Source organism: Microtus oregoni, unplaced genomic scaffold, assembly GCF_018167655.1.
Source record: "Microtus oregoni isolate MIOR12 unplaced genomic scaffold, Mior012 000002F_ref0000024, whole genome shotgun sequence".
NCBI lineage: Eukaryota > Metazoa > Chordata > Mammalia > Rodentia > Cricetidae > Microtus > Microtus oregoni.
The window spans coordinates 27,852,363-27,878,218 of NW_024543061.1; the positions used below are offsets into that span (position 1 = coordinate 27,852,363).

Here is a 25,856-nt window from a genome sequence, read left to right on the forward strand (position 1 = left end):
TACATTAGCTCCAGTCAGATTTCTAACCTGTGTTGTTCTAATTATTATATAAAAATAACTCTGAAGAGCTGGGTGGTGGTGGCGCATGCCTTTAATCCCAGCACTCGGGAGGCAGAGGCAGGCGGATCTCTGTGAGTTTGAGGCCGGCCTGGTCTAGAAGAGCTAGTTCCAGGACAGGAGCCAAAAAAAAGCTACAGAGAAACCCTGTCGCGAAAATCCAAAAAACAAAAACAAAAACAAATCTCTGAAGTGCCCTTTTGTCACTGTGGCGAGACATAGCACATGAAGCTATTTGATTTCTTTACAAAGGCATCCCACATCCACCTTCAGAGCATCTCCGCCTTCCCAGCTGACACCATCCCCATTCAACAGTAACTCTTCAAATCTCTTCTCCCAGAACTGGCGCTCACCAGCCTACTTTCTGTCCCTATCAACTTTTCTATTCTAAGGCATGAGTGGAATCAGGATGGCTGTCCTTTTGTGACACACTTAACTCACTTCACAGGGTCTTTGCTGGACTCTCCTTTTGAGGGATGACGCACGTTCTGCTGTGTGTACATTATCACCCATGTTTACCTAGTTATCTGTCAAGCCTCACACAGGTTGCTTCTACCCTCTAGCCTCCATGAGCAATGCTGCTGCAAGCCTCACAGTGTAAATATCTAAGCCCTTGCTTCCGACTCTTTTGGAATGTCCCGAAGGGGAATTGGTGGACCGTAAAGAACGTGTTTATTTTTTGCAAAGGGTTTTATTGTGCATGCTGCAGCAGCATCATTTTGTACAAGGTTATCAGCAGAGGACAAGAATCTGGTTCTTCTACAGCCTTGTCCATGTTTGTTGTTGTTTTGGATAAAAGATGTGAAACAGCATTTTATTGTGTTTTTTATTTCATTTTCCAAATGACTAGCGATATTAAGCATCTTTTTGTTCACCTGACATTTATATATATTCTTAGGAGCATTTGTGTGTGTGTGTTTGTGGGGATATATGTATGTATATGTGTATTATAGAGGCTTGATACCAATATGGGGTGCCTTTCTCTAGACCTTTGGGCTTACCTATTTGGCTAAGTAGGCTGGACAGGAGGCCTCCATGCTTGCCTGGCAAGCACTGTACTGAATGAGCCATCTTTCCAGCCTTTTGGAGAAATTTTAGGCAAGTTCTTTGGTGCTTTGTTTTGCTGGATCTGCAGGACTAAAACCAGAGACTTGTGCAAACTCCATGACTGCCTTGGCCACTTTTAATCTGTATGTTTTTAATCATAAAAACGTATTTTTTGTGTATGGGTTTTTGGTGCCTGCTTGTATATATGTGCACTGAGTACATGAATGGTGCCAACAGAGGGTGTTGGTCCCCCGGAACTGGAGTTACAGATGGTTGTGAACTGGATCTGGGTCCTCGGTAAGAGAACCACCCATGGAGCTGGGACTGTGTAATCAGTCTCATACTTAGCTAGAACTACAAACCTCCCCCCCCCCCCAGCAGTTTTCAGTCGTACTTTTTGGTCTGCTGTGTACTGAATGCTAATCCCATCAGGGATCGGTCTGCTTGCAGACGTCCTCTCCCCTTCTGCAGCGGCCTGTTCACTGGTACTCACTGACACATATGCTTCTTGAGCCTGTGCTTTTGGCATCACATCAAAGAAGACTATACCAGGCCAGGCAGTGATGGCGCACACCTTTAATCCCAGCACTTGGGTGGCTGAGGCAGGTGAATCTCTGAGTTCCAGGCCAGCCTGGTCTACAGAATGAGTTCTAGGACAGGCTCTAAAGCTACAGAGAAATGCCCCCAACAAAAGAAGTCTAGACCAAATCAAATGTCATCAAGCCTTTGCCCTGTATCATCTCCCAACTATGTCAACAACTTTAGATCTTACATAATCTCTTTGAAGTTCTGTTTTAGAGACAGGGTCTCATTACATAAATTCACATATGTAAACAAGTCTGGTCTCAGACTCACCAACATCTGCCTGCCCCTGTCTCCCAAGTGCCAGATTTAAAGACATCATACCATTATGTTTGGCCCCTTTGAGTTGATTTTTGCAAACAGCATCAGTCAGCTACTTGCTCCTGGCAATCCATAGCACCACCTCCAGGAAGTGATTGTCACTTAGCTTTCAGGCAGCGTTGGACACAGCATGCCTGGCAGGTACTACGAACACCTGTCTTATGCTAGTTTGCACATTTTATTTGATAGGAATATAACATGCTGACAGTTCCAAGATCAGAATCAAGTTGTCCATCATTCCTGCTCTAGCTGCTAATCCTGGCAATCAAGACCTTCTATTCTTGTTTACTGAGAAACATTCAAAGAACTGGGAGTTTTCTCAGCTCCCGGTGCTTTCCCATATACTGTGTCTTACCAAGTCCAAAATTGGTGATCAAGGTTTCATTTCATTTCTTACCCTTCTGCTGGCGTAGGAAGTGGGGGTGTCATCCTACCTAAATGCTATGCTCCTTCGAGGCTGTAAGCTGACAGATCCACTGCATGGCTGATTCAGTGTATTCCGTTTGAAAATGATGTACCGATTGGTGTAAGTCACAAGGAGGTCAAAGCCGAAATTAAAACCTGTCCACCGCCAGCAGTACTAAGAGATACAAAGTATTCATTTCAGATCATCACATGAGCAAGTCACAAATTAAAAGTTCAAGTGTTTTTTTTTTGTTTTGTTTTGTGTTTCTTTCATTTCAAGTACGTGCAAGGGAAAGCACTTTCTGTCAGTGCCTCTCCCATATGGATCTGTCAAAACATCAGCCCTGGACTTGACACCCTCTGCAGCCAGATTCTCCAAGCGTTATCCTATACTTCCCTTCATACTGCAGTCCCATCCCAGGGAACCAGGCCTCCCACTGCAGTTCTGAGTAAGAACAGCTTGGGTGCCTGGCATCTGTAGTGGAAGATACTAGACTCAGAAGCTCTCTAAAATGCTCCAGCCAACCACCAGACACATGAAAACCACTCCAGATACCACCTCCACAGCTACCAGTTTATCAGAGAGGGAAGTAAGGCAGGCACACCCTGGATTACACAGTAACTCAGTATTCACTGATATGTACTGAGCATGTGCTATACACCAGGCTCAACTCCAGGGAGTGGAGGCACCGCAGTCAGTAAGTTACTATGGTAGGCAGAGAATGGGATATGTGGGATGAAAGAAGAGGTCAGGAGAGTGACAGAGAGAAGGGATTCACAACTAGGGAGCCTGGGGAACAATGTGAGGAGGAGTCCAAGGAGCTTTGGGGAAGAGGCTGGGCCAAGGAGCAGACTGGGGATCTGGTTGGGGAGGGAAGCTCTGCTGGTGAAAACATGCGGGGTCTCTCAGTGAGACAGTGAGAAGGGCTGCATGGATAGGCCAGGGCAGGCAGGGACAGGAACTGGATGGAGATGGGTTCAGGGGCAGTCTAGTTTCTGATAAGGGAGAGTGAGTGTGGGAGGCTAAGAGAATATTCTAGGAAAGAAAGTAGTATGATCTACCTTACATTTGCAGACTACTTTGGCTGTTGTGTAGGAGACAGGATACAAAAAAATAAGAGTGAAATTGGGAGAAATCTGTAAACTGGAATATTGTATTTGTATGATGTAGTGGGAAGATCCTCCAGTAGCCCAGGCAGGAGAGATCATGACCTGGGCTGAGTGTTAATGCAGAGGGGATGAAATGCATTTGAAGGATTTACCCTCGAGGGATTTCTCCCGGACACCACAAGTGGAAGGAAAGAATTAGGCATCCATATGTGACAGATGAACAGAGAGGCACTATCTCCAGGTAAGGAATCCTGGGGAAAACTGAGGGATGCTCCCTCCATCTGAGATGCTCTAGGTATCTGAGAAAGATGCCCAGTGGGAGTCAAGGGCCACTTCTGCAGTCAGGCTGTAATATCAAGGGAATAAACAAGAGCATATGGGACCAAGAACCGAACCTCAGTTCCAGTGATATTGCTAAGGAAGAGGAGAGTCTAGTAGACTTTAGGAGGATCAGTCAGTGATGTAGGAAGACAACTGTCTGAACATTTGTCCTGGGAATCAAGTGGAAAGAGACAGGGAATAAGTGAAAAAGGTCACTGTTGCCAAGAGCAACAGGAATAGAAGTCCACTTGAACATGGATCAATACCAACACTGCTGCAGTGAGAATGGCTGGAGGGAGTCAGAAGGAATACTGTGCAGCCAAGGAGCAGTCTGAAGCGACCACAGTTACAAGCCGAAAGAGTAGTGTAGATGGTGCAGCAGAGGGAGGTAAGAACTGCAGGTTTCTCAGTGTTAAAACAGATGTAATCAATGGGCATGGTGCACACCCTTAATCCCAGCACTTGAGAGGCAGAGGCAGGCAGATCTCTGAGTTTGAGGACACCCTGGCCTACAGAGTGAGTTCCAGGACAGCCAGTACTACACAGAGAAACCCTGTCTTGAAAAACAAAAAGAAAAAGATGGAATCAGAGGGTGGACAAGGACAGGATAGATAGCTCAAGACAGCAGCAGATCAAGGTTGGCAGACTGCTGGAAGGAAGATACACAGACCCTGCCACAGTGAAAGGCAAGGCACCGTGGACGCATCAGATGAGGTGAGAGGGCAGTCACTTCAGACAGGGAGGAAATAGTCACTGGAGAAAGGCAGGTGGCCTACCATGCAGCACCACAGACCAGGGTGATGCCCATGGTTATTACCAAGGAAACCCCCCTGGGAAGGGTGCTTGTTTCTGGCCTTGTTCTGGTTAGTTTTACATCAACTTGACACAAGCCAGAGTCACTTGAGAAGGAACCTCAATTAAGAAAATGTCCACACCAAAGTGGCCTATAGGGCATTTTCTTGATTAACGATTGATGTGGGTAGTGCCACCCCTGGGCTGGTGATCTTGGATGATATGAGACAGTAGGTTGAGCAGGCCATGATGAACAAGCCAGTAAACAGCACTCCTCGACAGCTTCTGCATCAGTTCCTGTCTCCAGGTTTCTATCCAATGTCTTTCAGTGATGGGACTATCATCTACAACAATAATAATAATAAATCCTTTCCTCCCCAAGTTGCTTTTAGTCACAGTGTTTATCCAGCAATAGAAACCCTAACTAAGACAGATCTCTAAGAGAATTTCAGCCTAACATGGTACTCATTCAGAGTCTGGGAACTGGGACTTGCTGAGATGAGTCTCCCAGCATCAAATGGGGAAAAGGAGAAGAGGATGGATAGAAACAAGGGAAGGGCTTAAGGTGAGACAAAACACAAGTCAGTAAAGAAGGGAAGGGAGGGGCAGGAAGGAGATGACAAGTTGTACATCTTAAGGGGTAAACAATGTTCAAGTCCAAAACAGAGCTAGGAAGAGAAAGGAAAAGTGGGAGTTGTGGGGGACACTTGAAATGGAGAGTCTGAAGGTGATGTCATCAGTGGGGAGGGAGTGCCTTGGTAGCATAGAACACAGGATCACTAGGGACACAGAGTGACAGTGACAGGACAACGAGCAGATGATCATGCACCCGATGTGTCTCCTTTGAAGGAGCGGCAGTTCATGAGGGATGAAGCACGTGATGAGGAGTGAAGAACCCCTGCTGTGTCATGCTGCAACCCTGCAGGCAAGCATCAAATAACCTCTGAAAGGTGAAAGTGCAGATAAATTTTGGGGAAAAGGACCAGGGAAAACTAGACTGGAATCTGAGGGTAGAAGTGGGGCTAGGCTGCATAATCAATTGACTGGAGCACAGGCAGGTTTTAGAACAACAGAGACAGGCTCTCCAGAGACAGCGGGTAAACATTCCTTCTTTCACTCCCACGTCTGCAAGCTCCATGTAAGGTGCAAAGGCAGTTGTTCTCGGTGTGGAGAGCATTCTGAGTTGGGGTGACTGTCAATCAGACCTCTGAGACAATGCAACACCTCCCACACAATCAATCTCAACTTCTGTACTGCAGAGGAGCCTTCTCAACCTTCTCTTCTGGACTCTAAATTCAAGTTCGATGGTTTCAAACAAGACTGAGTAACTACTGAGCACAGTGGTTGGAACCCTTGTTCAGGACACCAAAGTACAGACAAGATCAAATATGGTCTTCTCAAGCCATGACATACTAGTAAGCAGGAGCCTCAGACATCTGCTTCCTTATGCTGAAACTACTTTAAAAGAACATGTATTTATTTACTTTTGAGGCTTGCCACAGCAAGCCCACTTTTAAATATCATATTAGGAAAAACTGCAAACACCTGAAAGTAAAGCAAAGCGCGTAAGAGAATCTCAGCAAGCTGAGATCATACAGACCACAGCCACACTTACTTCACCATCTTTGGCAAGCTTCCTGCCACACCTCATGCTATTTCCCTCAAGCTCTTCTTTATTGATTTCTTGAGGTCTGAAATGATACAAGAGCAAAGAGCTTTCGTGAAAAACAGGCAACTAGTAATTAAAAAACAACAACAACGTGAGTTTAAAAAGAACAGAAATTGTTGGGTCATGGTGGTGCACGCTTTTAATTCCAGTACTCAGGAGGCAGAGGCAGGCAGATCTCCGTGAGTTTGAGGCCAGCCTGGTCTACAGAGAGAGTTCTAGGACGCCAAGGCTACATAAAACTCGAGGGGAGAGTGGGTCATCACAGGACCTGTTGGAGTTTGGTAGAATGTGCTGCAGGGGAGGATTCCAACAGAACAGTTGATTACTCCTTCTTTATTTACAGTGTCAAACAGACACAGGATTTGGTCAGCTGGTGTAAGGTAAGTGTGAGATGACAGAGGCTTCTGGGACGGGCTGCTGAAGGCTCCCACAGGCTGTGCTTGAGTTTCTCCTGCCTGAGTTCTCAGACACGTGTTCTGTGACTATTTAAGCCCAGCATGGTGAGTCAGATGTTTTCATTGTCAAGTCTCAACAACATCATCGGATGTCTGTGTTTGCCTTCAGGCACAAGTTGCACACTGCATTTCCGTTTTAGAACGATAATCCTCTTCAGTCTGGGAGAAGATCCTGGAAGGAGGCTTTACTAGGTCCTAAGACAAGGTCCTCACATTTTGGGAGCCCTGAAGCTGGACCAGGCACTCAGCAGCAGGAACAGGCTGTGCAGTCATACAGTAGAGTTGTATGCCCTCCCCTTTTACTATAGTGCTAGGGCCTAGGACGTCCTACAGTGATGTCGGCATTTGACCCAAGCTATGCCCCAGGTGGCACACATATTCTCAGGGCCAAGCAAAGGAGAAACTTACACAAGTTGTGCCTTAGCTAAGAGAGAAAGGACAAAGTAGAGAAAGACTCAGCCAAGAACACAGAAACTTAAGTCAAATGCACAGTGCTACAGTGTGACTGAATGCATTATGCCAACACTTCAGATCCGATTTCCACTAAATAACTGACTCATTTTCTCGTTCTTAATTTCTTCTGCGTCAGCAATTTTATTCTCTTTGTGCTGATAAGTATGCTACAGATGAGCTTGGAAAAAGATGAGACTATTAATAAAATAGAAATTTAAAAACCCAGATAATAAGAATCCTGTAGCCTAGGCATGGAGGTACACACCTTTAATGCCAGCGCTCGAGAGGCAGAGGCAGATGGAACTCTGTGAATTCAAAGCCAATCTGGTCCAGTTCCAGGACAGCCAGGGCTACATAAAAAGACCCTGTCTGTCTATCTGTCTGCCTGCCTCTCTTTTTGGGGAGGTGGGAGTTTGAGGCAGAGTTTCTCTGTGTAGCTCTGACTGTCCTGGAACTCACTGTGTAGACCAAGCTGGCCTCAAATTCAGAGATCCACATGTCTCTGCCTCCTGAGTGCTAGGATAAAAGGTGTGTGCCACCACTGCTACCTAGCTGAGAGTCCCTGTCTCAAACAACAACAACACCCAAAATCTTGTGAATTCATAGAATATTTTCATGTATTCACTGTTTGGTCAGAAACTTACAATTAGGCCAAATTCTTTGGTGCATAAAAAAAGGGTTAAAAGAGAGAGAGAGAGAAAAAAAAAACTCACCAAAATAAAATGTTTTCTTAGGCCTTCCTTGTACAGCTATGACCTGATGGCTTTACTTCACTCTGATGGAGGAGGGTCATCTGTCTATCTGTTGCTTTCATTGGTTAATTAATAAAGAAACTGCTTGGCCTTTGATAGGACAGAAAATTAGGTAGGCGGAGTAGACAGAACAGGATGCTGGGAAGAAGGCAGTAAGGCAAAATGCCACGGACACCCACCAGGTCAGACATGCTGAATCTTTCCCGGTAAGCCACCACCTCGTGGTGCTACACAGATTATTAGAAATGGGTTAATCAAGATGTGAGAGTTAGCCAATAAGAGGCTGAAACTAATGAGCCAGGCCGTGTTTAAATAAATACAACTTGTGTGTTATTTCAGGGCATAAACTAGCCAGGTGGCTGGGAGCCAGGCGGCAGGAACGTGGCCTGCTGTTCTTTCTACATCACTCAATGCAAATACCTTTAAAACCTATTTACTAATCACAATTTGACATCATACCACAAATGAGAACGAGCTTCATCTGCATGTAACTATCAAAAGCATGCCTTCCAAAAGGGTCAGTCTACATAGCATTACAGTACATGAATGGGTGCCTTTAAACAGTCTATGCTCATGTGAAATCACGCCTGTGGCGGCTGGCCAGCAGCAGTAGCCGGGCAGCACTGGCTGCAGCTCCAGGATGACACTGTCAGACAGAATTCTGAGGGAAGCAAGCGGCTGCAGCTTTGTTTGTAGGGGCTCTGCCTGAAACAAGTCTCTTGAGTCCCATGGTTCATGCTTACAGACTTTCTCAAATCGTCCAGTACTTTTTTCTACCTGTTTTGTTCCTAAGTAGCTCTACTAAAAATATAATTAAAATTCATAGCAAGGTTTACTATTTATTTTGGATTGGGGACTTTGTAGTAAGAGCACTCAGCCTCACATGTGCCAGGCCCTAGGTTCGGTCTCCCACACTGCAAAACCAGTTACATGATGTATGCTTACCCCACTTCACTGTCTTGTTCAGCCCGGAGCATAGCCAGCCACTGCTGTTTGTACACTGAGGACAGCCATTCTAAAGTATAAACATCAATAACAAGTAGTTGGTAAAACTTATATTTAAAACAGCAATTTACAAAGCAGGCAGCTCGTTTTATAAGCACACAGTAACAATGTGACTCTTTGGTTTACCACACCAAACTTCCTCTCAGACGTAAGAATGACCTCCTTTCCAAAGAGGAGAAAACAGGCTATGCTGTCACTTCCAATTTATCCCACAGCCTGTCAATATTGACTCCATTTGTGGACTTCGTTCCTAGGAGCGTTTTCGGATTTTTTTCTTCTTTTTTTGATGAGGCTGTTCTGGAAGTCACGCTCTAGATCAGGAATGGCCTTGAACTTACAAAGATCCACTTGCCTCTGTCTCTTGAATGCTGGGCTTAAAGGCATGCACCACCACCACCACCTGGCTATTTTCAGTTTTAATAAAGTTCTATATTGGGGAACTTAGTAATGGATTCTTCATTTATGACATTATCTGTAACAGGATTTCATTACGGTGAAAAGCCGTCTGTCAAGTTATGGAGGGCTCTGCAGCAGGAGTGCACGGGGCAATGGTGTGGAACAAAGACAGTCTCGCTGATTTTGGACTTTACCCAGTGACAGGGCAACTGTGTATGACCTACCACCATCTACATGAAATCTAAGACTGGCAGGAACTGAGAAAAGGTAGGAAAGGTTCCACGGGCCAGCAGAGAGAAGAGGGCTAAAGACAGGGAACTGTGAAAAGGGAATGAGCTGTGAATGGCAGGTGAGATTAACAGCTGGAGACACCAAACTCTGATGCGGACCAGTTCTGATGGACAAAGTTCAACGCATTTCTTTTCCATGGGTGGTAAGCGCCTAAAAAGATAAATGCTCCCAGAGCTGAGGTCAAATAATGAAAAGGTGGGAATCATATAAATAAACTGACTGGTTGGGAAGGAAGAGGGTGAATCAAGCATCCAAATCCCATGATGTGGAGGAAGGAATAGGGGTCAGGTCACAAGCAGGACTGGGGTCTAGGTCTTTACCTCCTGGCCCTAGGTTACTACCAAGAGAGAAAGGTTCTCTTTAGCACAGCTAAATAAATGTGGAGAGGAGACAGTGATCTTGAGATTCTGTTGATCCTGACTCCAGAAAAAAAAAAATAACAGGGTTTGAGAGGCATGGAGATAAGCTGGGATGAGAGTGGGGGAGGCGGAACGGAAGATACAGGCTAAGACATCTGAGATGACTATGACAAACCCAGTTTCATGAAATAATGAACCAGTGGGCCTAAAATTAAGACACACTGCCTCCTGCTGAGGATAGAACCCGGGGCTCTGTGTGTGGCGCTGCAGAGCTCGGCTCCTGCCCTGTATCTCTAGTCCTCAGCTTCCTTCTGAGAGCAGGCACCAATGAGCCACATGGCACTTTCTGCCTCCCTACAAAAGTGTGATATTTAATTTTAACTTACATTTTTCTTTTTTTTTGTCTTAGTCAATGTTCTTTTTTTTTAATTTTTTTAATTAACTAATTAATTAATTTAATAAAGATTTCTGCCTCCTCCCCACCACTGCCTCCCATTTCTCTCCTCCTCCCCCGATCAAGTTCCCCTCCCTCGTCAGCCCGAAGAGCAATCAGGGTTCCCTGCCCTGTGGGATACATTTTTCTTTTTAAATTGAAATTTTGAACACACAGAAAATTTTGTTTATATTTATAAGATGTAATAATTTTTTTCAAGTCTTATATCATTTTACATCAGGAAGAAAAAAAACCCTGACCATAAATCTACTTAAAAATTTTTATACCAAATAAAATGCTTCAGACTTCATGTTTATACAATTTGCCTTTCAAAACTTGTCCTCTTGTACCAGACATACCTAATGTAAATCATATCAGACTGTTTTCCAAACTCAACAATTCTTAAAGATGGGTCTGGAGAGATGGCTCTGTAAGAGCCCTTGCTGCTTTTCCAGAGGACCCACGTTTGGTTCCCTGCCCACATCAGACAGCCCACCACCAACCACCTGCAACTTCAGCTCTAGAGCATCCAGGCCTGCACCTGCACTCAGATGCACATACACAATTAGAACAAATCTTTAGAGAACCTTAATGAAGGTTGAATTGGAAAGACATGTCAAAGGCTTTGGCATCTAGTTTATATCTCTGCCTGGTGTGTAGTACACACTAAAACTACTATAGGCCTGGTACCCTGCTTTCTTTTTCTCTTTCTGCTGTACTTTGCTTCAAAACCTGGGTCTTAAACACGCTGGACAAATGCCCTAATGTACTTAAACAGTACTAAATACAACTTGTTACAAATATCACAGACATAAAAATAAATAATTGTTTCAAGAAATTTAAATTGAGCCGGGCGATGGTGGCACACGCCTTTAATCCCAGCACTTGGGAGGCAGAGGCAGGTGGATCTCTGTGAGTTCGAGACCAGCCTGGTCTGCAGCTAGTTCCAGGACAGGCTCCAAAGCCACAGAGAAACCCTGTCTCGAAAAAGCAAAAGAAAAAAAAAAAAAGAAATTTAAATTATAATGAGTAGATATACTTGATTCACCATGTTTAAAAATTCAAAATAAAAAAAAACCAGAAACGAAGCGAATTTAAGGGGCACTAATAGAAAAAGCAGTCGTAATTTTTAAACACATCAAAAGTAATTTTTCAGGCTAATATCCAAAACAGTGCATGGCTAACCACCCTGAGAAATACCCAGAGCCCAGTGTGTGGTTACATGCTTCTAAAGGCAGCACCTGGGAAGCAGAAGTCAGGATCAAACGCTTCAAGCTGGGGCTGAAGCTACAGCATAAACCCCTGATTCCAATCCTCAGTATAGAAAACAAACAAAACACTCTACTGCAAAACGCTTCTTAGTCACTTAAATATTGTGGCAGGCACTTTAATAATGAAAGGACACAGGAAGATTATTCACATGCTAATCTCCGTGGGCATGAAGATGATACATACCTTATGGGATCAAAGATGACTTCCTGGTTCTTTCTGTTCTTTCCTATGCAAGTATGAAATGCTACAATCAGAAAAACGTGATTTCAAATCACAAACACATCAGGCTTTCTTACCTGAAGGTACCAGAGAATCCTGCTCAATGATCCTTGCAGAAGCCAGATCACTGATAATGTACTGTAGCCTTAAATGTCTGAACACGGACGCAAATGGTTTTCCCTGCTCAGTTTCAAGGAAAGTCGTCCCTTCAAAGTCTATTAAGAAAGTTTTAATTAAACAGCATTCTTGTCCAATGTGCTGTTTTGCTAAATGTTTCTATGGACACACACAGACACACACAGACACACACACACACACACACACAGAGAGAATCTGCTAGAATGCAAGTAAGCTACTTCTAAGGTTTTCAAGACTCTTATAAATCTAAGATGTGGAAAACGTTAGCGGAACTTTGAAAAATCTCTCAAATTAATTTTGGTACTAATTAGGCCCCTGAGGTGAGACCTCAGCTGTCCTTTTTTTTTTTTTAGTCTCTCTCTCTCTCTCTCTCTCTCTCTCTCTCTCTCTCTCTCTCTCATATTCCTTCCCAAGGAAGTCAGCAGGACATGTGAGGTCTTCACATGATGACCAGGGACAGCTATTCATCCTTTTAACTCACACCAGCGACAGATACTACATGCAGCTGTGAGCTGCCGGTGCTGGGAACTGAACCCACATCCTCTACAAGAGCAGTACACACTCTAACTATTGAGCTGCATCTCCAGCCCCAGGAAGGGCTGCTCACACACCGAGCAGTGCATGTCACACACCACCTCTGCATCTACTTTCAGTCAGTGATGCACAGAAGCAGGAAATAGGCCCATAAGGAATCACTGCCTGAGAGATGGGGCATAGGTTACCAGGGGAAACCTAATGTGGCCAAACAAACAAGTATAACTCCCAAGCTGAACCGGTGACAAACAGGAGAACAATAGTTCTGGGGTAGAATATGGGGACAGGCCAGGAGCCTTTCCTGTTGTGACTAAGAGACTGAAGCAGGAATCTGCTCAGCTGTTTTTCAGCTCTAAAACCAAGTCTGTAAGCAAAAGCCAAGGCCTGATTTTAAGAAGTATCACTAAAAGAAAAAAAAGGGGGAATCCTCAATAAAAATTTCAACATACCTTTTTTCCACTTTGAAAACCAGACATCGGTTTCTGTCAAAAGCTGCTTTAAAGACCCATTCCAGGAAGGCACCAGCTGAAGGAACATCCACTAGTTTGGAAAAAAAATAAGAAAATTATAAGACTTTTTCACTTTATGATCATATTTTCAAATTGTCCTATTTCTTTTTTTAAAAAAAAAAACAACAACTTTTTTTCAGATGAGGTTTCATGTAGCCCAGGCAGGCCTTGAAATTAATATGTAGCTGAGGATAACTTTGAACAACATGTGGAGTGCTGGGGTTACAGGCTAATGCATTCAGTTTAAGACAGCAGTTCTCAACTTGTGTGTCACAACCCCTCCAGCAAACTTCTACCTCCAAAAATATAGACATTACATTCATAACAGTAGTAAAATAACAGTTATGATGGCAATGGAAACAATGTTATGGTTGGGGTCACTACAACATGAAAAACTATATTAAAGGGTTGCAGCATTAGGAAAGTTGAGAACAACTGCTTTAAGAGGTGCTGGGAATTGAACCCAAGGCTTCTATATGCCAGGCAAACACTCTACCAATTGAGCTACATCTCTACCCTAAGATAAAGGCTAAAATTTCCATTTTACAAGGAACTGCAAGAAAGACTAACTACTAATGCTTCAAGTCACTGGCAGGAAATGGAGCTCCAATAATAAAAATTCAGTGTGTCTCATAGTCGCAAGCACACCTTACTGAATCAAACACTGACAGTTCTAACATGTATAACACATCGGTAATTCTGCACTAATATATTCTAATCACTAACAGATCAATAACACTAAATATGATGCAAACCCATAAGACTGCAAAATTAAGAAAATGAAATGGGAAGAGGAACTTCTGACTCCTTGATGCTGAGACAGCATGCAGGCAGTGAAGAATGTGGATTTCAATCTCCAACTGTCATATACGAGCTGAATATATCCAAATTTCTCTGAGTTTACATTTCTTAATTTGCAACCAGAATGTCATGGAGTGTCTCCCTCCAAGCCACTAAAGAAATGTATATTTCTGGGGGCTAGAGAGATGGCTCAGCGGTTAAGAGCACTGGCTGCTCTTCCAGAGGTCCTGAGTTCAATTCCCAGCAACCACATGGTGGCTCACAACCATCCGTAATGAGATCTGGCACCCTCCACCCTCCTCTGGCATGTGGGCATACATGGAGGCAGAATATTGTATATATAATAAATAAATAAATCTTTAAAAAAAAAGAAATGTATATTTCGTGTTTATAAGCATGGTGTTGGCAGAGTGAGCACCCATCACTCCTGGCATTAAAGCAGCTATACCAACAGAACGGTTGCCAGTGCAGGTCACAGAAAAAGTGTGACACCACCCTCCCCCTCGATTTTTCAACAGCCTAAATGTTAAGTTTCCTTGAAGAAAACTAGCAACTGTAGTCTCACCTTGGCCACAGAACTGTTGTGACTGGGAAGGTTTTCACCGCAGGTTTCACAACTACACCAAGTGCACACTACATTTTGCAGAGGGACAATGGACTACAGATGACACAGTGGGGCAAGAGCAGTGGCCTCCGCCTCAAGCATGCCTCTGAGTACGGATGCCCAGTCAGAGTCATAGCTGATTTGTTTTCAATTGTGAAACAATATTAGACCTAAATCTGTCAAAAGGATGAAAAAAAAAAGCTGGGCTTGGGCTCACACGTGTAATAACACATGTATAACTGTGGGATGCAGAATGAGGCCCTGCTTCCAGAAGAAAGAGCAAAACCAAGTATCGTGGTTTGTGGTGGTTTGAAAGAGAACAGTCCCCATAGGTTCATTTATTTCAATGCCTGGTCCTCAGCTGGTGGAGCAATTTGAGAAGGATTAGGGGGTGTGGCTTTTTGAAAGTGTGTCAGTGAAGGTGGGCTCTGATGTTTTAAAAGGCCCAATCTTTCTCTCTGTCTTTCTCTTGCTGATAAATGATATAAGCTACTTCTCTAAGCACCATGCCTGTTTGCCTGCTGCCATGCTCCCTGCCATAATCGTGGACTCACCCTTTGAAACTGTAAGCAAACCCCAACACTTTATTTTATAAGTTGCCTTGGTAATGGCGTTTCTTCACAGCAATAGAACAGTAACTAAGACAGTCATGAACCCTAACTCCAAATAAAGACTTAGTTTTGGCACATGGCCACTTGTATGAGACGGCCTGGCGGACTGACTTAGGGTTTTCAACTGTGGTGACAGAAATGTAACAAGGATCACTTGCTTTCATGTCAGGAGAGAACTGAGCAAACTACAAAAGTCACATGACACTTAATGAGCATTCGGAGCACATTCAAGGAGGGTAGGGTTAAGCTGTGGCACTCAGCAGGTTAGGTATTTTCAGCTTATGATGACGGATTACTGAGACACAACCCACTGTAAGCCAAGCAGCACGTGTAGTCCCACTGCCTATCTGAGCATATGTTCCCAGCTTTTCACTGCGGTGCAACCTGAAGTAATATTCCTGTAGACAAACATCAGTACCTTTTTAAGAGCTGTGTATACATCCATCTCCACTTGCATCACAAATAAGTTAGATGAACCAATGAGCTGTTTCATGACGTTTATACTGGAAAAGACAAAACACAGGAGTAAGCTTGTTTTCACACACAGCTGAAGGGTTCTGGGGAACTTTTAAAGGTGTGTGGGTGTGTGTGTGTGTGTGTGGGTGTGATATGTGTGGGTACAGGCACACACGTGTCCTGACGTGCAAGCTGAGGTCAGAGAACAACTTTCAGGACTTGGTTCTCTCTTTCTACCACAGGCTCAGGTCATGAGGCCTGTGAAGCAATTGCTGTTACCTGCTGAGCCATCTCACTGGCCCTAAACTTTTTCTGTCTTAAAAATGACAGCAATCTCATCTGCATAAGACAGAGCACCTTGGCTAGCACTCCACCTCACACGAGTCTTAGTTTTGGCACTGCTCGTGAAGGATCCGCAGACCCTGCGTTTAGTCACTGACGCTGGAAAAGCACTGCAGAATCTGACCAAAGAGTAGCCCCTTGTCCTCCTCTCTACCTTTCTATGTGAAAATAAAAAACAAAATTCACTAAAAGAGCTACATCTTCAAAGTAATCATTTCTCTTTTCCTGAAGCAGGAAACTTCTATACAGACTAGGCTGTTCTCAAACTTGCCATCCTCCTGTCTCAGCATTCACAGTGCTAAGATTATCAGCATGCCACCACATGCTATTCAAAATAACCTTTAACATCTGTGCCTCAAAGAACTTTTGGTCAGAAAAAACATTTAAGTCAGGTGTGGCAGCTCGTGCCTATTCCAGCAGAGGCAGAGGCAGGAGGATCTCTCTGAGTTCAAGGGCTAACCTGATCAACATAGTGAGTTCCAGGACAGCCAGGGCTACACAATGAGACCTTGTCTTTAAAAACAAACAAACAAACAAACAAACAACATTTTTACTACTCTCTGAGTAAGATGAGGAGGAACAGTAGTTTAAATTTAGAATGCAAATGTGGTCATTGGCATTCACTCCATTTCCTTTTCTCTCCCTTTCCTTTAGTGAGAAGAGCTTTGGGGGGTTTTACAACGATTCCTCTGTGACACCTTTTAGACAAAGCTCAGTAAGGTCTCTAGCATCTTCTCCACCTCAAAAGACATGACACAAAGACCCTTAGTTGTATCCATTTTCATCAAAATGCCTCTAATTCCAGCATTCCTGGCAGAGCCAGGTGGATCTGCAAGTTCAAGGTTTGCCTGATCTACAGAGTGAGCTCCAGGGCAGCCAGGGCTATATAATGAGACCCTGTCTCAAAAACAACCTTTCCACTAAAAAGCCAAAAAAGCAAAACAAAACACTTCATACCCATGACAGTTATACCCCAGAGCCTTAAAAAAAAAATCATTTCCATCCAGAATTTTCCAGTCTCACTGATAAAGGAAAGCTGTGACAGTAAAAACACAGCACAATCAAACAGCATCGTTCACAGCCCTCAATAGGGTATCATTAATATTCCAGGGGCATCAAGAAGGAAGGAAGGGTGATGGTAAGTAGGTATGTTTCAAAGGCCAGGCTAACTAGGAGTGTGATTTCATCAGGGTCAGTACACACTGAAGTCTATTCTGTGTGTGTGTGTGTGTGTGTGTGTGTGTGTGTGTGTGTGTGTGAGAGAGAGAGAGAGAGAGAGAGAGAGAGAGAGAGAGAGAGAGAGAACAGTTCACGACATGGAAATCATAGGATAAGTCTTAGGGACTGGTTTCTTGTGGATCTGGGGATAGAATTCAGGTCAATCGGCTTTTTTTTTTCTTCTTAAGTCCCTCTAGCCTCTGAGTCATCTATTGTCCCATAAAATTTTTAAAATAGGGTCTGGAGAGGTGGCTCAGTAATTAGGAGGGCTCACTGCTTCCCAGCACCCACACAGAGGCTCACAAACATCTACACCCTCAGTTCTAGCGGACCCTACACCTCTCTGGTCTCTAAGGACTCCTGGACAGACAAACTCGGCAAACAAACTTACACTAAAATAAATCTTTAAAAAACACTTACCCTCTAAAACATGTTCTGATTTATTTTTTTCAAACATCATGTTCTGTGATAAAAATGGTTTTCAAACTATCCCCTTTGAAGTTCTACAGGCTTGCAAAAGAGAGGTAGCACTTGGAAGTCTTTACAGTCTTGAGGAGTGGGACATTTCTATTGCAATTGTTAAAACAATACATGAGCATTTTATCACTTAGGGTGAGAGCTAGATGCGAAGCCTTTCATTACATTGTTCTGACTCTTCTTTTTTTGAGACGGGGTCTTATTATGTGGCTCTGGCTGTCCTGAAACTTGATTATGCAACCCAAGCTGCCCTCTAACTCAGAGATTCTGCCTTCCAAGTGCTAGGATTAAAGGTGTGCGCTCTAGGCCTGGTTCTCATACTACTCTCTGTGTTTTACAAAGACACCTGGAATGCCTGAGCAAATGGAAGCGTCACTGTAGGGAGTGCTGTGAAGTTACGTGGATCCAAATACCTGAGTTCTCTGAAAAGCTCCACACTCTGGTGAGTCATCAGGTTGTTCAGCAGCCACTCAAGGCACCTGAGGATAAAGTGTGCTCAGCTCTGTTATCTGAAACTCGTAACTCCCCAACGTCTTATAGTTCACAGAAAAGATATTAATCATGCTAGGCCATGCTCAAAGTTTCTACCTCAGTGATCTGAAATTTAGTATAGCTTTTGTCAGTAGTTATTACGGGACATTCCCTTTATATTAGTATCATTTCTCATTAAGAAGTTAAATACCTTGTAAGACGTTACCTTCTATACAATTTGAAAATGAGTTCTGCAATTCTCAAGAGTCAAACTGTCCATATTTGTTAGTATCAAGTCTACGATGCCTACTCCCTAAGTGGTGGCCACATCTGTATGAGCATATGTCAGCCCTGTCATGGCCAAGGGCAACTCAGTGCAACTTAATGCTCAGTCAAGAAGAAAGGCAGGCTTTCAAAGCAACGAATTCTATCATTCTGCTCTTTCCCCCATTAATTCTTTCTTATATCCTTGTAAAATTCCAAAACAACCAAATTCCCAGAAGTGGGATGGGAAAAGGAAAAGTGACTCACTTTTTCTTTACAGAGTCTAATCCATAGGTCCCTGCTGAGGTGTAATAGCCACACACAGTTTTCACATTAATTGTCTCCTTCATTGTCTCACCACACTGCTGGATTAGACCATCCTGTAAATATAAACAAGCACTGCAAAGGCCATTCCACCTGGAAAACCAGCGCTCATAGGGGCTTTCACATATTACAAAGGAAAAACAAATCAAAATAGCAAGAAAGGAAGGACGGAAGGAAGAATGGAACGATGGATCAAAAAACAGAAGAAAGGATGGAAGGAAGAAGGAAGGGAGAATGGAAGGAAAGACAAAAGGACAGAAGGCAGGATGGCAAGAAGGATGGAAGGATGGAAGGAAATTCAAGTGCAGCAAGCCTAAATGTTTTTCTAAGTTTAATAAAAATTTTGAAAAAAGAATCTAGCAAGTACCCCCACTCAACACCTAGAACTGGGGACGAAATGGGCAGGGGAGGCACAGCAACAGGAGATGCTGTGTGCCTTGTTTTCTGTTTTCTTCAACAGTACCTTACTGTATGTTTTTTCCTGCTCTTATTAATCTAAGAATTCTTCACAGTCAGCTAATCAAGAGACAGGATAGACAAAGAAATAATACAGATGTATGGAACATCACTCAGTAAAGTTTAAAGTACCTTAATACCCAAAAGAGGCCTCTAAAGTATATCATAGTGTTAAATAACAAATTAATATTCTAATCTAAAAGATTCACATAGGTTTCAAAAAACCACCTATGTACAAAAAGAATATTGTCATTTTTCATTAGATTTCTGAAATATACTCATCATGCAACTATATTATTAAGTTAGAGTTAGTAAGTTATAAAAATAAGGCAGAAAGCAGATTTAGAACAAATCCAAAAGGACTAAAGTTAGAAAATATATTCAAAATAAGTGTTGGAAAGATAAAAATATCAACCAGGACAATAAACAAGCTAATAACTAACACTTTAAATAGATCAGCAGGTCAAACCACATAAGCTTAAATTAAAGCACAAAATTGCCACATTGGTTTTTGAACTTACCTCAATTCTAGACCCTCCTTTTCCTAACACCTTAACTTCACTGCCCCAGTAGACCCCCCCCCCCCACACACACACCTAGACTTCTTCTGGAGCCTTTTCCTCTCTGTGGTCATTACTGCTACCTTCATCCAGACGGCATTTGTGTCTCTAATGCACTTGCTTCGCTTCACACGTTGTACTTGAAAGTCTTTTGTTGTTTTGGTGTGGGGCTGGGAAACAAAGCCAAGACCCTGTGCATGCCGGCGAGTGCTCCATCACAGAGTTGCACCCTCAGCCAACCTAAAGTAGAAACTATCTTTCCCTGATTAAAATCTAAAAATCAGCCGGGCCGTGGTGGCGCACGCCTTTAATCCCAGCACTCGGGAGGCAGAGGCAGGCGGATCTCTGTGAGTTCGAGACCAGCCTGGTCTACAAGAGCTAGTTCCAGGACAGGCTCCAAAACCACAGAGAAACCCTGTCTCGAAAAACCAAAAAAAAAAAAAAAAAAAAAAAAAAAAATCTAAAAATCAAATGTGCTCACAAACAAAGTTAAACTTAATGTACAAAGGAACCTTCATGTCCTGGTCTTAGTTTTTCTCTCCAATCTTTTTTATTTTTATTTATTTTTTGTTTTATTTCTTGAGATAGGATCTTACCATGTAACTTTGGCTGGTCTGTAAGTCACTATAGACCAGGCTGACCTTGACCTCAGAGATTTGCCTGCTTCTGCTTCCTGAGTGCTGGGAATAAAGATGTGCACTACTATACCTGGATATTTTACATAGTTATTAATTTATGTTGCATGAATGGTGGAGCACACATTTCATAGCGTGCATGTAGCGATCGAAGGATAACCTGGGGAGTCAGCTCTCTCCTTCTACCCTATGTGTCCTGGGGATGGGACTCAAACTGTCAGATTTGGTGGCAGGTACCTACATAGGCTCCACTGTCTTGCCAGTCTCCCAACTCTACTTAACTGATACTGGAATTCCAGACTCCTTAACTTCTCTAACTCTCCACCCTTTCACGTTTTAGGTCTTTCTGTTCCTGGCCCGAAATGTTGTTTTGTCCCCTTTTCACACAGTGCAAGGTATGCACACTTCAAACTCAATCTAGAAATACAGGGTCCTGTGAGGATATTAGGTTGAGCTGGCCCTTCCTATCTTTACTAGTCCACGAGACTCCATGAGGCGTTTATGCTACACTTGTAACACTGGGTAACTGGACCTCTGAGCTATGTATCCACCTCTCACCTGACCCTCATTGCACTGTGAGCTCCTTGAAGGCACACACAGATTGTTCATATTTAGGGACCACATTTTCATCCTCGTTGGCCCCCTTCACCAAGTCCCACACACTGCACAGTATACTCAATATACAGTCACTGATTGACACACATCATTTATATAGGATGATATCATAATTAGAAAGCTTAAATAACAGACTCAGCGTTTCTTTGACTAAATTACTGACTGATGGAGGAAGGTCATTGGCCAATAAAGAAACTGCTTGGCCCTGTGGGTGGAGTAAACAGAACAAAATGCCGGGAGGAAGAGGAAGTGAGCTCAGACTCGACAGCTCTGCTTGCTGGAGCAGAGACACCATGCCCCGCTCCCGGGCAGACACACGCCATGAAGCTCCGACCCAGGATGGACTAGGCTAGAATCTTCCCGGTAAGACCCGTTCTCACAGATTATTAGAGATGGGTTGATCGGGATATCAGAATTAGCCAGTAAGGGCTAGGGCAGAAGGGCCAAGCAGTGTTTAAAAGAATACAGTGTCCGTGTAATTATTTCGGGGCATAAGCTAGCCGGGCAGGCGGCTGGGGTGTTGGGGACGCAGCCCCGCCGCCGCCCTTATTACTACAACTGACCACAAACCATCACTCAGCAGCGATGTCACCAATGGACAGAAGTCTGCAGAGGACGTGGGCAAGTGAATGGTCCCAACTGGCGACACACCAAGGAGGTGTATCTACTCCACCTACTTCTCACAGAGATTAAAGCCCTCGATTTAACTAAACAGTTTCGGTTGAGTATTTCAACAATTTCTAACAAATGGCGTATTTATACATTTTGTTTTAAAGACTGAAAAAGCAGAATTTCACTTCTGTTTAGAGGTGTGCACCAAGATATTCCAGGCACTGTGACACCATTGAGTGGTGGCATACTCACCAACTGCAGCATGCAAGCTGCAGCCAAGATGGCGACGACACGGCTAGGTTTTATTAAGACGTCATCTCGATACAGTGAGCCAAATGCAACCTGCAGTGCTGAAAGCAAAAGTGCACACATATATTGAAATGCTCCCTGCAAGTGTGAGGCTCCTGTGAAAGCAGCAAGGACATTAGTATGCACCTAGTGAAGCACCATTAAATGGCAGCCATGGCTACTAATGGTATTATCACATAACAGTGCTTGCTGCGGTGGCTTCTGCCCATTCCTGCTATACTCTTCTCTCTATAATCTTAACATAGTCAGTAGTTAGGATTGAGGCCTGGAGCATAGTTGTATCAGAACTAGTGAGCGGATCCATCACTAAGTGTAGGTACACAGCCCATCACTCCATGATAGTATTTTCTTTAGGGGAGTAGGTAAGGAGCTCTGTAGCACAATTAATAAACACCCAGAGACAGATATTGGGGTTCAACCTGAAAGTCAGAAAAACAAAACAACCAGCCACTGGTCCTTATCTCTACCTCAGTCTGAAATGGTGGTCCTGCCTCCAGGAATCTCAGAATAAGACTGAGCTGAGACCTGTCTCCTCCCATCTTATATTCCTCTCTAGACTGGGATTAAAGGTGTGCACCACTACCACCCAGTTTCTATGGCAACTAGTGTGGCTATGGGGATTAAAGATGTGTGTCACTACTGCCTGGTCTGCAAGGCAGACTAGGGAGGCTGTTTTACTCTCTGATCTCCAGGCAAGCTTTATTTATTAAAATACAAATGAACTATCACTTCAGAGCCATATATATATATATATATATATATATATATATATATATATATATATATTGGAGGCTGGTCTCCAATTCACAGCAATCCTCCTGCCTGACCCTCCTCAGTGCCTGCATTACAGACCCATAGTACCAGGCCACCAAGGTGTCAGTTTAACTCCTGGCCATGTCTGTGCCACTCAAGCCCAGCTCCTCACAGCTAAGTCTGCTCCTCTTCCAGTGCTTCTCTCATCAATGCTCCTTGGTTTGCTTTGTGAATGCCTTAAGCTTCTTTGCCTATGGAGCAGGTCCTGGGCTTCTCCACTTAGCCTATCAAATGAGATGAGCAGGAGAAGCAGGATAGGGACAGGAGACGATGATCTGCATGAGGCTCACTGAGATGCTTTCACAGCCCTTACCTCCTCCCTAGCCTTGCTTCCGCAGCCACAGATCCTCTGAGCTTGGACACAGGCTGCTAAAGATTCATACGCTTATTGCTCCACAAAAGATCCTTACATACCATTTATTTTTATTTTTTGGTGTTAGAGATCAAACCCTGTACAGGGTAGGAAAGTACTCTAACCCTAACTATACTCCCACCTCTCAATACATCCTTTAAAAAGTAGTCCCACCTTCTATTCCCTCTCCCGCATCCTTCTCATCCACAGACACATGGGCAGATTGATTGGACTCCGGTGACAAATAGAGACAGGAAGGACAAAACAAACTATGGAGTGAATTAATTGGAAATCTTCCCTTTCAGCAGATAACACAACTTCCCCCTAGCCTATAAGGCTAGGATATTTTTCATTAAGGAATAGTAAGGCTACATCTTTATGATTTTTATACATTGATAATTATAGAGCGCATACCTTCTATATCAATGTTCTGGTCAGGAATCTCCAGTTCAATAATATTCATGCTGGATTCTTTCCAAGAACCACTGAACATACTAGAGAAGTAGCCAGACTAGGAAAAGAAGTCAATGATTAGCTAGTACATTTGTCATTAGCTAGTATTTTATCATTTCTAACTCCAAGCAGCTATCTAATCAAAACTGATCTAACATACCACTTCAAGAGAAAAAGAGCATCAAAACATCTACAGGAGAAAACAAATTAAAATACGGTCATTATGGAGAATGAACTAACAACATGTTCATCCTGACACTGCTGCCAAACTAAACCAGATTCTTAACTACTATCAGAGTCCCAAACCTGCGTCACCATGGAATTGGTCAGCTTCTCACCGGTCAGCACACCACAGATTTCTCACAAGCAACAGCACACACAGTGGGTGTATGATTTTGTATTCAGGAGAGCTGAGGAAACAAGGCCTCCTCAAACTACTAACTTCTCCCTGTGGTCTCAAAGTGATTAAAGATCCAGAGTACTCCCAGACTGGACCAGAAAGAATGTATCCCAAAGAAATACAAGACCCACTATTTAGTTTTACGTGACCACAACTGTTTCTGAATTCCAACATGGGTGACATCTACTGTTACCTACTGGATCTATTCCTCATAATTAGCACTGTAGTTCTTTAGAACAGATGAAATATTAACTAATTAAAAGTTCCATTCCACATCAAAAATATATAAATAACTGAAATAGAGGGAAACAGGGCATCCCTCAGCATTTGTGCTCATTTGTTTGCATCTGTGCTCCAGGACAGTTAGCAGTAAATCACGCTCCAGTGCCTCAGCTCTGCCCTGACTGTGCAGAGGCTCACACTCTTTACATCCCCGCAGGTGGCTTGTCATGCCTAGTATAGTGTAAACGTGATAATATATATCACTGTTTTTTAGGGGGTGACAAAAGCTTTACATGTTCAGTACAGATGCAGCTGTCTTTTTTCCGAATATTAGTAACAGAGTTGTTACACCTGAGGCCAGCTGTTGACTATGGCCCATAACAAGGACACAGACGATGGTTTCTGTCTGAAGGTGCTGCATGATTTGTGAGACTTGAATGATGACTAATCTGGTTTCACAGAGGCCACCTCAGCTTTAGGTCAGTAAGAGACCTAAAGGGATTCAAAAGATAGATATAATAAAGATTGGTATTTTGATGTATACCCTGATTATATTCTTTGGGATTTTAAAAGGATCTCCTCTTTCCTTCCTTTCTTAAAATATTCTGAACTATATTCTTCAAAAAAAGTAAACTTGTTCAAAAATAAATTTTAAAAGTTTTGATCAATGTTGGGTGGTGGCGGCGCATGCCTTTAATCCTAGTACTTGGAAGGCAGTCTGTGAGTTCAAGGCCAGCCTGTTCTACAGATCGAGTTCCAGGACAGCCAGGGTTGTTACACAGAGAAACCCTGCCTCAAAAAAACAGCACATCAGGGGCTGGAGAGATAGCTCAGCGGTTAAGAGCACTGACTGCTCTTCCAGAGGACCCGGGTTCAGTTCCCAACACCCACACGGCAGCTCACAACTGTCTGAAGATCCAGTTCCAGGGGATCTGACACCTTCACACCAGTGCACATAAAATAAAGTAAATAAACAATAAGAAATATTAAAAAAAAAACCCAGTACATCAGATAAATGAAATCACCACTTGCAGGTTTTGTTTTTAACACCACTGGATTTTCTAGTAAGCATTAACTTCCCATTCACTTTCTATAAAGAGCAACATTTCAGAGAAATGTATTCTAATTGTTATAAAATAAATTTAATAACCTTAACCTGAATGTTACAGATTTTCTCCCCAATTCTTCCATTTTTCAGTAAAAGGCACTAATACAAATTTATTTTTAAAAGATTTATTTATTTATTATGTACACAATGCCCTGCCTCCATGTATGCTTGCATACTAGAAGAGGGCACCAGATCTCATTGTAGATGGTTGTGAGCAGCTGTACAGGTGCTGGGAATCTAACTCAGGACCTCTGGAAGAGCAGTCAGTTCTTGATGTAGGAGTGTCTTCTATCTATCTGTTGCTTTCATTGGTTAACTAATAAAGAAAACTGTTTGGCCTGATACAATAAAGAATACTGTTTGGTCAGAACATAGGTAGGTGGAGTAGACAGAACAGAATGCTGGGAAGAAGGCAATGAGGCAGATGCCATGGAGCCAGCTGCCAGGTCAGACATGCTGAATCTTTCCCGGTAAGCCACCACCTTGTGTTGCTACACAGATTATTAGAAATGGATTAATCAAGATGTGAGAATTAGCCGATAAGAGGCTAGAACTAATGGGCCAGGCAGTGTTTAAGTGAATACAGTTTCCGTGTAATTATTCTGGGGCTAAGCTAGCCGTGCGGGACGAAAA

The 25,856-nt window shown here is 43.2% G+C and overlaps 1 protein-coding gene across 1 annotated transcript in view; it reads right to left on the reverse strand.

Moving 5' to 3' along the window:
• Gmcl1 (germ cell-less 1, spermatogenesis associated) overlaps positions 1-25,856 on the reverse strand; it is a 42,639-nt gene that overhangs the window by 6,914 nt on the left and 9,869 nt on the right. Inside the window, exons 3-12 of the mRNA XM_041643725.1 lie at positions 23,455-23,551; positions 21,819-21,916; positions 18,632-18,744; positions 18,043-18,108; positions 15,555-15,639; positions 13,061-13,151; positions 12,017-12,154; positions 8,910-8,979; positions 6,251-6,326; positions 2,442-2,587 (exon numbers count right to left, since the gene is read on the reverse strand). Of these exons, the coding sequence (XP_041499659.1) occupies positions 2,442-2,587; positions 6,251-6,326; positions 8,910-8,979; positions 12,017-12,154; positions 13,061-13,151; positions 15,555-15,639; positions 18,043-18,108; positions 18,632-18,744; positions 21,819-21,916; positions 23,455-23,551 (980 nt within the window). The remainder of the gene's footprint in view (positions 1-2,441; positions 2,588-6,250; positions 6,327-8,909; positions 8,980-12,016; positions 12,155-13,060; positions 13,152-15,554; positions 15,640-18,042; positions 18,109-18,631; positions 18,745-21,818; positions 21,917-23,454; positions 23,552-25,856) is intronic.